Raw genomic sequence first — 15,488 nt, forward strand, 5'->3', positions numbered from 1 at the left:
ACTCTGATAAGTCATAAAACGGCCTCTCTACCAGCCACTTATAAATAACAGTTTTAAATTTATTGAATGTAACACTCTGAGCATTCAGTGGTAGTTTATTGAATAGATCTATTCCAACGGCCTCATATGAAGTTTGAATTTTTGAAAGTCTTGTGAAAGGTTTGTTGATCAGGTTAGCGCCTCGGGTATTGTGAATATGCATGTGCTTATTCAGTGTCAGGTTTTGAAAATTATTTTTGACATGGATCAAGCAGTAAAAAATGTAAAGATTTATAACTGTCAAAATGGCTTCTTTTTTAAAAATCGGCTTACAATGATCTTTGAAATTAGCATCCGCTATAACTCTCATGGCTTTTTTCTGAGTCAATAAAATTTTATCAATACCAGATGCATTGCCCCACAAGAGCAGACCATAACTAATGATGCTCTGAAACAGTGCAAAGTAAACCATTCTTAGCGTATCTTTGGAAACATAAAGTTTTAGTTTTCGCAATAAATATACCACCCTGCTCACTTTTTTATGAACATAACCAACATGTATGTGCCAAGACAGCGTAGGATCTAGAAAAATTCCTAATAGTTTTACACTCTCAATTGTTGTTTCATTCAAAATTGCTCTATTAAGAGTAAATACCAAGTGTTGGGTCTTCTCTGTGTTCATAAATAACATATTGGCTTTATACCAGTTATCGGCTTGATTTAAAATAATTTTAAAATCATTAAAAATTAAGTCTAATGAAGGTTGAGTTGTAAAAAAAGTAACGTCATCAGCAAACATAACCGATCTGAAATTGACATTAACATCTAAATCATTAACTAAGACTAAAAACAAAAGTGGGCCCAGAACAGATCCCTGTGGTACCCCATGACAAACCTCAGCATAATTAGAGTAGGTATTATTGCTGAATACTGTTTGAAAACGATTACTGAGATAGGAATTAAAAAGGGAATTTTCAATACCAGTTATTCCATAATACTCCAACTTCTTCAACAAAATTCCCCGGTCAACGCAGTCAAACGCCCTAGAAATATCACATAATGTGGCTCCTGTAGGTAAACCTAGCTCAAACTTGGAAAGTATGTGGGACACAAGTCCCTCGACCGCGTCGATCGTGGACATTCCACACCTAAATCCGAACTGACTCTTACTGAAAAGACTGTTAATTTCGAAAAAAGAAGTTAATTGAGTTTTCAGGACTTTTTCGAACACTTTGGAAAAACAGGGGACCAGAGAGATCGCTCTGTAGCTGTTTATTTCACCGTAGTTACCTTTCTTAAAAATAGGTACTACCTTAGACATTTTTAACTTAGCGGGAAAACTTCCCTCCAGTAGACAAGCATTTATACATTTAGCCAGTGGATGAGCTATTGCATCGATTACACCTTTCACAATTACTGACGATATGCCATATACGTCACAGCTTCCCGAGGATTTAAACCCTGAAACCAAACGACTCACTTCACCACCAGTCACTGGATGCCAATTGAAGAGCCGGGAATGGGCTGCCGGGGTACTGCGTTGCAGCAGATCGACAGCAGAAGATGATGGAAGAGAGACTTGTCTCATCCATTATAGATATTTCCTGATTTGATATTTATGATTCTTCAGAGATATTAGTGTCCAGTTGGTCCACTACCAAAACAGATTGATCTGTGAACGCCATCTTCAGAAAGCAGCAATAAGATCCTTAGCTGAACTGGAGTGGCAAGAAAACTAAAGAGAAGCTTTTATAAAATCTTCATCTGTGGCTACTAATTATTTTACTTTCAGAAAACATGTGTTTATAATTTGAAACTGTTCACATTGATCAAACTAATGTGACTGATTCAGCAAAAATTCCTTTACCTGGTAGTGTTGGAGACTTGGTCCTCATAGCCAGACCTGTAGTACCCCACCAGACTGTCGGTTAAATTGCCTAGGAACCTGATCTGAAGTAAGTAGAGTGATCCAGGCATCAGTTGTTCTTGTAACTTAAAACAACCACAGATATGATAATTAAGATTTAAAACAACTTGGAATCACAGTCAACTTTGCCATACAATTTAAATTTCTTTTTTAATAAAGATCTTTATTGACAGGTATTGTGTCAACAGAAATACAAACTAGACTACAGGGTGAGATATGTCTGGATATACCCCTATAATAGTTGAACAATGCAAGTACAAGTAGTAATAGTGCTGTGTGGTATGGTCTGACTGTACAACTTTTAGAAGCTACGGCATCTTAAAATCCGCCATCTTAAATTTGGGTAAAATATGCTTCAATGACAGGATCACATGTTTTCGAGTTATGAATTTTGAAAGTTACAGTTCGGTTGAAAAGCGCCATAAATTACCCTCATTTTCATAGTTAGTGACAAAAAATTAAATGTTATTATTTGTAAATTATTTACCTTATATATCTAAATGCAGAAATAAACAAGATAAATGTTATGGAAATTCTGTTATTACAGTTCTACTAGTTAGTTTTTGGTAAATTTTCAAACCCGATTATCTTACCTTTTTGATCTGAGAGTAGTTATTCAAATACAATAAAATAAGTATAAATCAATATAAATATAGATTTTTTAGAGTAATAGGGTTGTATGTTGTTTTTAGTGGATTTGACTTAAGAGTGGTATTCGATAATCAAAATATTTAGCTTGGTTGTGTCGTCATCCAGTCTAAAGTACAAACAAAACCTTTGTTATTTCCGTATAACAAATTAAGTTATTTTTAAGTTATAAGATTATTAACAACACACAAACTCATAAAAATAGTCGTAAACAACCTCACTACTACCAAATGTATTATAATATACAGGGTGAGTTTAAAAGGACTTTACAACTTTGAAATTATATAGATATTTATTGACTTTACTTACAAGCTTGATATATGTGTCATTTTGTAGCAAATTACTTCAAGTTTGGCTCCCGTAGTGCTGTAGTACCAAGTTCCGCCACTGCGAGCGCCAGCTTCGTCTTTACTAAAATGGCTACTTTCACTGGTGCGGAGCGTGCTCGCTGTGTGTTATTGTTTCATGAAACAAACTCTGCTACAAGTGTTCAGCGTAGATTTGGGCGTAGATTGAAGAAATATGCCCAAAGAAAAAATCAAGATCAAAAGCAAATCACAAGCCCAAAACTATATTCGATCAGTTAGCAAACCGACTAAAACAGAGCTACCTAGAAGCATTTAAACAAGTTTAGGATTTCAGGGAAACCAGAAGACAAACTTGACATGATTCAAAGAAAGCAAAATTATGACTTACATTTAAGGAAACTTAGACAAAATTCTACTACAGAATACATTGACTCTGCACATGACAAGTCCCGAGCTCTGTGGGAAGTTATCAATTCAGAAAGGAAAAATAAGAAGACAACAGATATGGAATTGATGACTATAGATATTAACGGAAAACCAGAAAACCAACCTGATAAACTAGCATCCTACTTCAACACCTTCTTTTCTGAAATAGCAGACAAAAACCTTACAAAAAACCTCAAAGCTCTAAAAACCTCATATCACCTAAAACTCCTCCTAGTCAACATACTTGTATGTTTCATTTTACCGAAATCACACCTACAACAGTTATAGATGTAATACATTCCTTGAAACCATCACTATCCTGTGGAATAGATGAAATTCCAGCTAAATTTGTAAAAACACTGTGCCCTGGAACTTGTTGTGCCGCTGACCTACCTAATAAATAAATCTTTAGTACAGGGAAAATTCCCCTTCATCCCTAAAACAATCAAGAATCTTTCCTAAGCATAAATCAGGATCCAAGACAGATATTGCCAACTTCAGACCAATATCAAACATCTCAACTTTTGCAAAAATATTTGAAAAAATAGTACTTTCTCAGCTGATGTCTCATCTTAAAAACCACAGTCTCATTACCAACAATCAGCCACGGTTTCCTTTGAGGGTAGGTCTACAATCACTGCCTTAACAGAGATATAACTGAATATATTATTGACACAGCTAGAAGACTCAAATTATGTATCAGCAATTCTCCTCGACTATTCGAAAAGCATTTGACTGCCTTGGACATGAGTTAATACTACAGAAGCTCGAATCTCTTGGAGTGGCACACAGAGAATTGGATTGGTTTAAGACCTATTTAATAGGCCGGACTCAAAGAGTGGAAGTACAGCAAATTCAAAACAACATAAAAAGCTCAGTTACATCAAAGCCACTGCCAGTCAAAAAGGGGTGTACCTCAAGGATCAATTCTTGGTCCAGTCTTGTTCATCCTTTTAAACTAATGACTTTCCTAAAATTCATAAATGACAGCACTGAGAACAAATGTGTCATGTATGCTGACGATACTACTGTAATAGTGAAAAATAAACTATCTCAAGACCTTTCTGATGACATAAACACAACCCTTAACAAAGCAATTGGAATATGCTGACAAAAAAATGACCTAAAAATAAATTCTAAAAAGTCCATACAATTAAATTTTAGCCGTAGGACAGAACCTGTACCACATGTACCCAACATAAAATTGGAACAGGAAGCACGACTATTAGGAATGACAATAGACTCTGATCTAGCTTGGACAAGTCACATCAACAAACTTTGTAGCCAGATTGGGACAGGGATATACGTAGTCAGACGTATGCAAATGTTGGGAGGGCCTGAACATCGCTAGAACAGCCTACTATGCACTAGTTGAAGCCCACATTCGATATGGTCTAGTCCTATGGGGAGGCACATCTGAAGGAAAACCTCAAAAGGGTTTTAGTATTACAAAAAAGAGCCATACGAATCCTGGCTAAATCTACAACCAAGGGAGAGCTGCCGTGAAGCATTTAAAGCTCTCAAAATACGGACAGTGGTGGCATTATACATTGAAGCTGTTACTCTTCATGTTGACAACCTTGATCTACCTAGATGTGATGCCATCCATAGCTACAGTACTCGACAAGCAAGAAACTACTATCTGCCAACCCACCGCACCACATTCTATAAAAAAAAAAACCATCTTACATTGGACGTCAACTATTCAACTCCCTACCAAGACAATTCGAAGTCTTAGAGGAAGGACGCTGAAACACCAGCTTCAACAGTGGCTTGAACAAAATCCTTTCTACAACCTCAAGGAGTACTTTTGAAGCTGCAAGAAGACAAAAATACCGATGCTTGACTTGTATTTTATATGTTTATTCTCTGTACATTTGATTTGACACATATTCTGTTCTTAATGATCATGAATAAAGTATATCTGTATCTGTATCTGTATCTGTATTTTCCACAAAATACGGAAGAGACCCTCCTAGAAGGCCTTCTATTTACAGTTGGCACAAGAATTTTGTCGAGACAGGTTTTTGTGTTCGTCAAGAGAAATCGCCAGGTCGCCCACAGGTTAGTGATGCTACTGTCGAACAGGTCAGGGAAACCTTTGCCCGTAGCCCTAAAAAATCAACGCGGCGTGCAGCTGTGGAGACTAGAATTCCAAAAAAAGACAGTTTGGCGAGTGCTATGGAGACGTTTGCTCTTAAAACCATACAGACTTACGATGGTACAACATATCACTGATTTAGATAAAGCTGCTCGTGGAGAATTCTGTGCTGTAATGTTGGATCGAATGGGAGAAGATGAGACATTCCTGAACTCAATAATCTTCAGTGATGAGAGTACCTTTCATATCAGTGGTAAAGTGAACACCCATAACTCCAGAATCTGGGGGAACAAAACCCAAGAGAATCCCTTGAATGAGTTTGGGACAGTCCAAAAGTGAATGTGTTTTGTGCGATGGGTAAATTTAAAGTGTACGGGCCATTTTTCTTCATGGAGAGAACTGTCACTGGTATCATTTACCTTGGTATGTTGAAGAATTTTTTGATTCCTCAAATTGACGAAGATGAACAACAGGATGCTCTTTTCTACTACCAGCAAGACGGAGCACCACCTCACTACCTAAGAGATATTAGGGATTTCCTAAACGGTCGTTTTCCAGATCGCTGGGTTGGGCATTCAGGACCAATTGCATGGCCACCTCGTTCCCCCAATTTGACTCCTATGGATTTTTTCTATGGGTTTCAATAAAGATAAAGTGTATGTTCCACCTCTACCAGCCAGTCTTGCAGATCTAAGAAGAAAAATCACAGCTGCGGTTGCTGAAGTTACACCAGATTTGCTAGAACGGGTGTGGCGAGAAATTGATTACCGGTGGGATGTTTGCCGTATCACTAATGGAAGTCACATTGAACCGAAATAAGAATATGACAATAAACTTGAAGTAATTTGCTACAAAATGACACATATATCAAGTCTGTAAGTAAAGTCAATAAATATCTATATAATTTCAAAGTTGTAAAGTCCTTTTAGACTCACCCTGTATTGTGTTTTTACTTGAAAAGGTTCTATGTATGACACTTTATTATATTTATTCTTACAAGAATATATACATTTAATTAAATAATGTTAATCACTAATGGATGATCAGAACCATCATTTTGTAGAACTGTTACGATTTTCTTTTTAGTTTCCTTTGTTACTCAATCACCAAACAATGATAGAATCAAGAATGTTTATTGTTGTATCAACGTCTTATAAGTTGTGTTCCTAAACATTATATTGTTACTGTTTACTATGGTCTATTTCAGTCCATAATAAGCTATGGTTTGATTTTCTGGGGCAATTCCAGCAACCTTAAAGATATCCTCTTGATACAGAAGAAGGCTGTTCGAATAATTACCAAGTCTCACTACCTGGCTTATTGTAAACCATTTTTTATTAATTTAGGTATTTTAACTGTTTTTAATCTCTATATATTTTATTTATTGTTATATATTCATAAAGATATTTTATCATATAATGTAAGGAATGAAATCCATGAAAAATCTACAAGGCATGGTAATCGTTTTGATGTACCCTTCACAAGATTGGAAAAAATTATATCTAGCCATACTATAATGTGTATTAGACTATATAATAAGTTACCACACTCAACCAAAGATTTATCTTTTAGTCTCGTTAAATGTAAGTTACATAAATGGCTGGCTGCTCATCCCTTCTATAGTATCGATGAATTTTTAAACATGCCAAATTCTGAAATTAATGTTTTGTAAGTTTGTTATATATGTAAGATTTATTTATTTTATTTATTGACTATTTATTTTAGTTTATTTATTTAGTTTAAGATTTTATTTGATATTTATCAATGTTATTTTAATTCAAGAATTAGTATAGCAAAAATGATGTTTTATATTATTAATTTACACTAGTTAGTCCTACCTAAGTAGTATAAACATTAACTATGACAAGTTATGATTTGTAACATAAAATGATGACCATGTCGATTGCTATATGCCTAAAGACAATAAAGATTTTGATTTGATTTGATTTGAAAACAAATACATTGTAATGACAAAGTCCTTATAGCAGAAGGGTTATACATATATACAATATAACACAAATAGTATAAAATATATATATATATATATATATATATATACTATATATATATATATATATATATATATATATATATATATATATATATATATATATATATACTACATACATATGGTAAATTGTATAAGTCAAAGACAAAGTTTAAAAGAATAAATTATCTACATTACACATAAGTAAATTTATCATTACTAACCTGAATAATAAGGAAGTCATTATCAATGTCCAAAGTAACACCACTGACAGTCATCAAACTGTAATCAGCAATTCCCCTCAATGTTACACTCTTATCAGCGATCTTCAGTGACTTTGAGTGGATCTTGATTACATCTGTTGCTTTCTTACATTCAATCTGGAAAAGTTCCAATGGGTTACATAATTGTCTCCTTATAATCAGTTTCCTTATAAATAGTATCAAGGGTATATATAAATTAACTCTATTTTTCCAGGCAAAGTTAAGACACGTAGTCGTTTTTTAAATTGACTTTGATGCAGAAACCAATTACTAAACAAGCTGAAATATAGGTGAATAGCTTTTACTAATGGAATCAGGTTTTTACCTGTGCTACTTACAAACTCAAATTTTGAAAAATTCGAAATTCATAAAGTAAAAATTTTTAAATAGCAACATGCATAATGTTGTACATTATTCTAAAGGTCTCATTAAGACCAACAAAGTATGTAATTACACTTTTATTTTGGTTTTCAATAGTTTTTTAAAAATAAGCAAAAATCTGTTTTTTACATATTTTTTCCAATGTTTTATAATAATACCTTAGCCATTAATTTATACTACTTGAAAAATGTTTACATTATAAGAAAACAAAACATTTTAGTACTATTAAGTCTAAGGTATCATTAATTAAAACAAAATATTTTTTGTCTAAAACTCATATTTTCTAACGGTTTGAAAAATCGTTAAAGTAATACACATTGTAATTTATAAATGAAAATTGAAAAAATAACATTTGACTTATTTCACTAAATTATAGGGGCACAAACTGCAATCCGTTATTTTCTAAACAAAGTTCTACTGTGGAACTGCAGCTATATACAGCTTCTAACACCTCTTGGCCACCGATCAAATTTACAGCATTCCTCATTTGCTGCATCATATCTTCGACTATTGTCGACTATGGGTCGTGTAGTGTACACTAAATCTTTCAATGGTGGATCACTTCACCGTTGCTGCGTAAAGTTGTCTCATTATACCACAGTACATTGCAAAAGAAATGTTAACTTTGTTGACACATTGCTTTAGCCCACAAACAAAAATTCATTCTATGAAGGTAGTCATCACCATGCAACAGTTGGTGTAGTGATAACCTGTATGGGTGCATTTTATCGACTTTTTAGATTCTCAACACTGACCTTTGGCTCACACCTGAATCAAGAGCAACTCTCCTGGAAGAGTCAATTGGATTGAGTTGAACAGCTGCCAAAACTTCTGGTGCCCTATCATTTCTTATAGGCCTAGCCAGTGTCTTTCCTTTATTTTTGTTTGGTTGCATCTGTTCTATTTCATGTATACAATAAATAAGTCTTTGAAAGGCCATTCTCAATTGAGGTTCACTGTCTGGATAGCGTTCAGAGTAGAGATACACTACAGACGAGTAGTTCTCAAAACATTCACCTAACCCCATTAATAATTGGAATAGCTTCTTCATTTGGGTACAGTATTTCAAAAAAATACTATAACTCACATTAATAGTACACAAAAATCATGTAAAATGATGAATTGAAAGCTCTTGAAAAATAAACGAGGTTCTAATAGAGAAATTAACAGAAAGTAAACCAACAATGACCCAACACAGCTGTTAGTGACCCGCTGATAAATCAAGCATAAGATAAATTTTACAGTAACCCAGGAGTTAAGTATCTATGACACTGAACAGTGATAGGCTAATACATTGATTGAGGTACCTCAGCAGTCAAAATTTGTAATGTAATACATTACTATTAATAATGTTTTGTTTTCTTATAATGTAAACATTTTTCAAATAGTATAAATAATGAATGACTAAGGTATCACCATAAAACATTGAAAAATTATGTGAAAACGTATTTCTGCTTATTTTTAAAAAGCCATTAAAAATAAGAAAAAAGTTTAAATACACACTGTTTGTCTGAACTGAGACCTTTAATGATGTACAACATTATGCATGCTGCTATTTAAAAATGTTGACTAACCATGTGTATTGGTATTGAGAAATGATCTACTATTGTGACCTACATATGAGTATAAAATTACAATAAAAATAATAAACCACATTGAAAAATAAAATATTGGTTTTTTTTGTCTTAAAGGTCATTTACTTTCTGAGTATTTAAAAATCTGGAAAAAAACAATCAAAAGGGCCCTGCCTGATATTTTTTTACAAACTACCTTAGTAATATGTTTAACAAATTTTGTGCTCTCCATTTTTAAAAACATTTTTTTCTTTTACTTTACATTTTTTATTTATAAAAAGACAATAATTTAGATCCAAACTTAGTGCCTTTAATTTTGGAAGTCAGTGGCCAAAGAGTCACTTAAATACTTTGGAATAATTAAGTGAAAAACAGATTTTTGCTTATTTTTCAAAAACTAGTAGAGAAACGAAAAAATATTTTAATACACACTTTGTCCACCTTAATGAAGCCTTTAAAATAATGTGCAAAATTATGCATGTTGCTATTTAAAAATTTTGATTTATATGAATTCTTAATTTTAAAAATTTGAGTTGGGAGGTCAACAGCAAATACTCTTAAAAGTAGTCATGTGGCATATCAGAATAAAGCTGAGTTTCTCGTAAGCAAGAAATTGAAATCAGAATAAACAAAACTCAAACAATTCAAGGAGTCTTGTAAATTTCAACATTAAAAAAAATTGCCACCATTTTGAAACGGATTGAAAAAGCGAATTTTGTTTTAGCCAATGAGCTCTTTTTAACAAGACTTTTAAAATTATGTATGATTTGACCTATGCTTACATTTAAAAATTTTGAGATTCGAAAACTTGACTCTTAATTTTGGAACACTGTACATAGATTTTGGAGAACATATATTCAATGGACTCCCCAAGGATGTTTCATGGGTAAAACACTAGTTTAATGTCAACACACCAAATCGTTTTCCTGCTATACATACTGCACGGGTGGTATGCCTCATCTGGTATAAACAGGTGAACCAAAAAATCAATTTTTAAAAGAGTAAAATTAAAATCTAAACTCTTCTATACTAAGTTACAAATAAAAATTAGAATCTCTTAAAAATAAAATCAACCAGAACTATATACATTGTCCTATAAACTAGTCTTCAAACTAAAAACAAAACATTACTAAATTCAAAGGTACTAAAATACCTTTAATGTTGAATGTTTTAACATTTATTATTGAAAAGTTAAGTTATAAGGGTGAGTCTAATACAAACTGGACTTTTAAATTTACTTTCTTCAGTCAATCATGAGCAGGCTGGTAGAGTAGGATTTTTGGACCAAGTCATTGGTGTGTTTCTCTCAGTATTCTCATCAGTGCAAACATGAGTAAGCAAGTGTTAAATTGTTTGTTGCACAATTTACTGTTATAAAGTATTTAAAAAACACAATATATATGTTATATCATAGAAAACTGCCTCACTCAAAGTCATTGTTTGGAAACAGTACTCTGTCTTAGGCTCGCGATTGATTTGACATGCAATTTTAGGGGTGGACAATAGTTTTTAAACACGAAAATTTAAGTTATGATTGACATATACGGTCCAATTTCTCTGACAATACATACAGCCAGTTTACCGTATTGAAGGTTACCTTATTGGCATTATTGACTCACTGTTGATAAAATCACTTCAAAAGTGGGAATCAGCCATTGGTGTACCCATAAAAACCATCAGAGCTTCCTACAGAAAGAAAAGATACCGTATGGTGTAAACATTAAAGATGTGTTCCTTTTCAAAGACAATACCTTGCCTCAAACAACAGTCTTCAAGAGCAATAAAATGGATTGCTATCATTAGGAAACCATTAAAAACCCTTATTACAGTTTCAATTTATCCTCATGTGAGTATTCCTTCTTTGGACCCTTTGAAAGAACAGTGTAATGGAAACGATTTGTGGCAGTCAAGAGATTGAGTAACAAATGCACAATTGGTTGACAACTTAACATTAAAGTTACTCCGAAGAAGTGATCTTCAAGCTTTCAAATTGAAGTAAAAGAATGTGTACACCATGCAAGAGACTTTGTTGAAGATATTTTGTGTGTTCTTCTATGAGTAAAAAATGTATTTCTCCTTATAGTTATATAAAAAAAAAAACTTTAATGTATCACTAAATATTCAAAACCTCTAAATATTCTGAGTAAAATTTGAACTTTGGACTTCATATGTAGATTAACACGGAGTTTTAAATAATGAAAAAAGACAATTTTTATGCTTAAATGTGAACAAAACAATAAATTATATATCTAAACCCAAAATTTAAGAAATTCTACTTATTAAAATCACAGGTGATCATTTATAAGGTGGTCTGACATTTAGAACATACTAAGCAGAATTGATCAGTGTGCTCTGTTGGCTAATTCTGAGGTTCTGACTCCCACCTCCATCTAAACCAATGTGTTCATCCCGGGGCTGTACTCAGCTTTGGAGGGTCCTGGAAAAGATATTGGGCTGGGCCCCGTCATGTTCCCCAGCCCGACCTCGTACAAGTGTGGCGGGGCTGGCTCGGGCCCCGGTACTATTATCTGAAAAACCCGGTCTTGAACACTCTGCAATATACCCCTTTGTTTAGACAAAAGTAAGCACTCGATTCTAGTCATTGTATACTTCCAATTACCAAGACTTTATCTTGACTAGTTTCACAAGGTCACTGAACCATAGAGTGTATGTTCCACTTAATGAGTTAACTTAAGCTTTTCTCCTTAACTAATGGCTAAAAAATTCCAAAATGTATAGAATGTTTAAAAAATGTTTATACAAAACTGGTTAACAAAAGTAATATTTATGTTGATGGTGGGAAATCATCAAACCCTGACCTTGATATCCACTGAACCATTGAAGATAAACCGGTCCAGGTCTGTCGAGAGAATGAGGTTGTAGTGATGTGGTATGACATCTGTGGGGAGCCTATACGCTGGAAGTTCGGCAGCTGCTGTCCAAACCAGCAAAAATGTTACTGCTACCACCAACTTGCAGAGCATGCCTACAGCAGAATATGATGTCAATATGGTCAAGCTAATGATATATTATCAGGATTATAAGCCATACTAAAATACTTATTTTATTAATATATTTTTCTGTATAGTAAATCATTATTTTATAAATTACTTTTTATTCAAAAATATGAATAATGAATAGGTTATCTCTAAAAATTAAAAAAAAATTTGATTGGTAATCTATCTTTAAATTTTTATGGCATATTGTTTCATTAATTACAGCTCTAGATAAGAAAACAGACACACTTTTAAACACACTCTATGGCAATAAAATATTTTAATTGAGGACATATTGTGTTATCTTAGTAGATGGAAGATTATACATGTTTACCATTTAATTTTAAATAAAGAATCAAAAAATTATATTTTTAATTTAATAAATTAGAAATGTTTCTTGGTTATAATAATTACTAGATATATTGACAGATTAGTGACATAAACAAAGTTATTTTGAAACTGTTGAGTAGCCTAAATATGCTGTAATTTCTAACATAATTTTGACTTATTGTTATTATTAACATAACTAGTTGGAGTATATAAATTAAATAGCTACCGCAAAGACATTTTCATAAGCTCTGTGCACTTTTCTTCTAAAAATATAGTATTAACTCATAACATATTATGTTATATTTAAGTTTTATAAATAACCTATAATACATAACACAATGTTAAAAAATTATTTATCATTAACAACTAATTAGCAATCACAGTTAAATCCAAAGTAATGTTAACTTAATACAAAATTACTGCTTGTTGAATCTTTTTATTCTGTTTCTTTCCAAATTCTTAGCTAGCTCCTCTGATAGGAGTTAAAAAATTAAATGTATTTCTTTAAAACTGGTTCATTGATTTTGTTATTGACTGAAAGTACAGTATTATATTTTATTGTTACTAGTGTAACTAACACAATCAGAGGATCTATATAGGACTATGTTTGGAAAAATATGTTCAACATCTTACATTTTTATGAGGAGTAAATATTCCCCTCAAATATACAATTTTGGGTGAGGTAGTACAATCATTAATTAATGTTCCTATCTCTTTGTATAATTTGCCTTCATACAAACCTAAGGAGTGAAAATGGGATCTTTTAAATCATTTTATCAATGTTAGGCGACATTTTTTAAACAACAGTACATTTTTAACTTGGTCTCTTGTAGGGAGGGGTATACGGAGTGCTATTTGATGTGGTACTGTATTCTAGTTCACATCAGGAACAAAATATTGAAAATCCGAAAAATATTAGGTCAAAGATATGGTTGAATTCCATAAAACTGAGGTCATTGGTCTTTTTTAGATGCTTGTTTTAGGATTTTATACTTGAAAAAGAAGACAGATGTACCAGTTCTTTCAAATCATGCAGATCATCATTAATAAATTTTATACAAATGTATTGAATGTTACATAAATTAATAAATGTTTAAGTGAGCAAAAATATTAACATTAAAACTCTAAATGACAGAGAAGGGAGAGTCCTATAGTCGAATTTATTTAAAACCCACCAAATATATATATAGTTTTACATGCCTCACTGTATAAAAAATAAAAGAGATGCCATAAGATTATACTTCCTTTAGAACTAGACCTAGACAATTTTTGCCATCTTTTGACTGTCATGTAATTCTACATTTTAAACCCAGTATATATTTTATACAAATATACTAGTATTCTGGTTTAATTAGCACAAAAATGTAGCTTTGAACATACAATATATTATATAATTATAGAAATTAATATCAGGAGTCAAAGTTTTAAATTGTTGCAAGTCATCAAAATAAAATCCTGCCACTGCCAGTCTCAAGGTTAGGTTAGCCTACCTATAGTAACATAGGTCGTTTTATCTATGGTAATATTTACAATTACTTAATAAAACAATAACTTACAACAGTATCATACAAGAGTACATGCCCTGAATATCTTGGAAACAAATGTACAAACCCCTTAATCCAGCTATAACATTTGTACTATTTGTAAACTACATTAAAACCAATACTATTAAATACAGAGATTTTGAAAATAGGTTATAAATATGTATTATGTAAAGTTGAAGGCAAAACAAATAGTAATTTTAAATAACACAGGTGGGAAGTAAATTCACAAGTTCAAAACTACACTTTACACTTATTTCATTTCTGGCGCCTTTTTGTGAACCAATAAAGCTATAATTGTTAACATACTCATATTATTTACTGGATCCATAGACTTGTACATTATAGGGCAATTTCTCTATGTTCCAGTATTCAAGAAAGAACATTTTCAAAATATTGAACAACAGATACAACTTTAATAATTTGAGAATTTACTAGACTAAAGTCTCATTATGCATTGTTTTTTATACAAATATGTTTTACTATTTAAAATTTAGGTGGTCCCAGACCCCTAGCGTTGCTCTTTCCCATGTACCAATTTTGTTTTGAAATTTTGCGGGTATCTTCGTTTGGCCAATAGTAAATATAATATGTACATTTTACACACCGACTCTCCCTCGTTAAAGTGGGTACCTACCATGACCACTTTTTATAAAAGTTGCCCAATGTTGACCAAGTATCTCTAGAAAATGTTTATTAATGCCTATTTTATAGGAAAACCACCAAACAAACGCTTTTCACCCCCCACCAATTTACTTTTAGGTGGTCAGAATATCCCATTAAACAACGTGACAAGGGGTGTTGGGGTCCAAGAACTTCTACTAGTTTATTTTAGAGGGGTTAAAACTTCTTGCCAGACAACATGAAAAGGGATGAGTGCAAAGAGTTCGTTATGACCTTCTTCATTATCGACTTTTTGGAGCTGAACACAACATTTGTATTGAACCAATCCTTCCCACCATAGCAACGTTATGAGTAGAAAACTAGCGCGCTTCGCCGTGCATTGGGGTCGTGTCTAACACATTGT

General features: G+C 32.6%; 1 protein-coding gene across 4 annotated transcripts in view; it reads right to left on the reverse strand.

Moving 5' to 3' along the window:
• Nucleotides 1–15,488, reverse strand: part of LOC124354488 (aminopeptidase N-like) — a 47,870-nt gene that overhangs the window by 26,773 nt on the left and 5,609 nt on the right. For 3 of the 4 annotated variants that reach the window (XM_046804986.1, XM_046804988.1, XM_046804989.1), the window contains 3 exons: nucleotides 12,414–12,580; nucleotides 7,601–7,756; nucleotides 1,847–1,971 (listed from right to left, as the gene is read on the reverse strand). In XM_046804986.1, the coding sequence (XP_046660942.1) occupies nucleotides 1,847–1,971; nucleotides 7,601–7,756; nucleotides 12,414–12,578 (446 nt within the window). In that variant the 5' untranslated portion in view covers nucleotides 12,579–12,580. Of the gene's footprint in view, nucleotides 1–1,846; nucleotides 1,972–7,600; nucleotides 7,757–12,413; nucleotides 12,581–14,476; nucleotides 14,678–15,488 lie in introns of those variants that run through there. The other variant, XM_046804987.1, reaches the window with a different exon arrangement.

The sequence above is a fragment of the Homalodisca vitripennis genome, chromosome 2 (genome assembly GCF_021130785.1).
Source record: "Homalodisca vitripennis isolate AUS2020 chromosome 2, UT_GWSS_2.1, whole genome shotgun sequence".
In the NCBI taxonomy this organism is placed as follows: Eukaryota; Metazoa; Arthropoda; class Insecta; order Hemiptera; family Cicadellidae; genus Homalodisca; species Homalodisca vitripennis.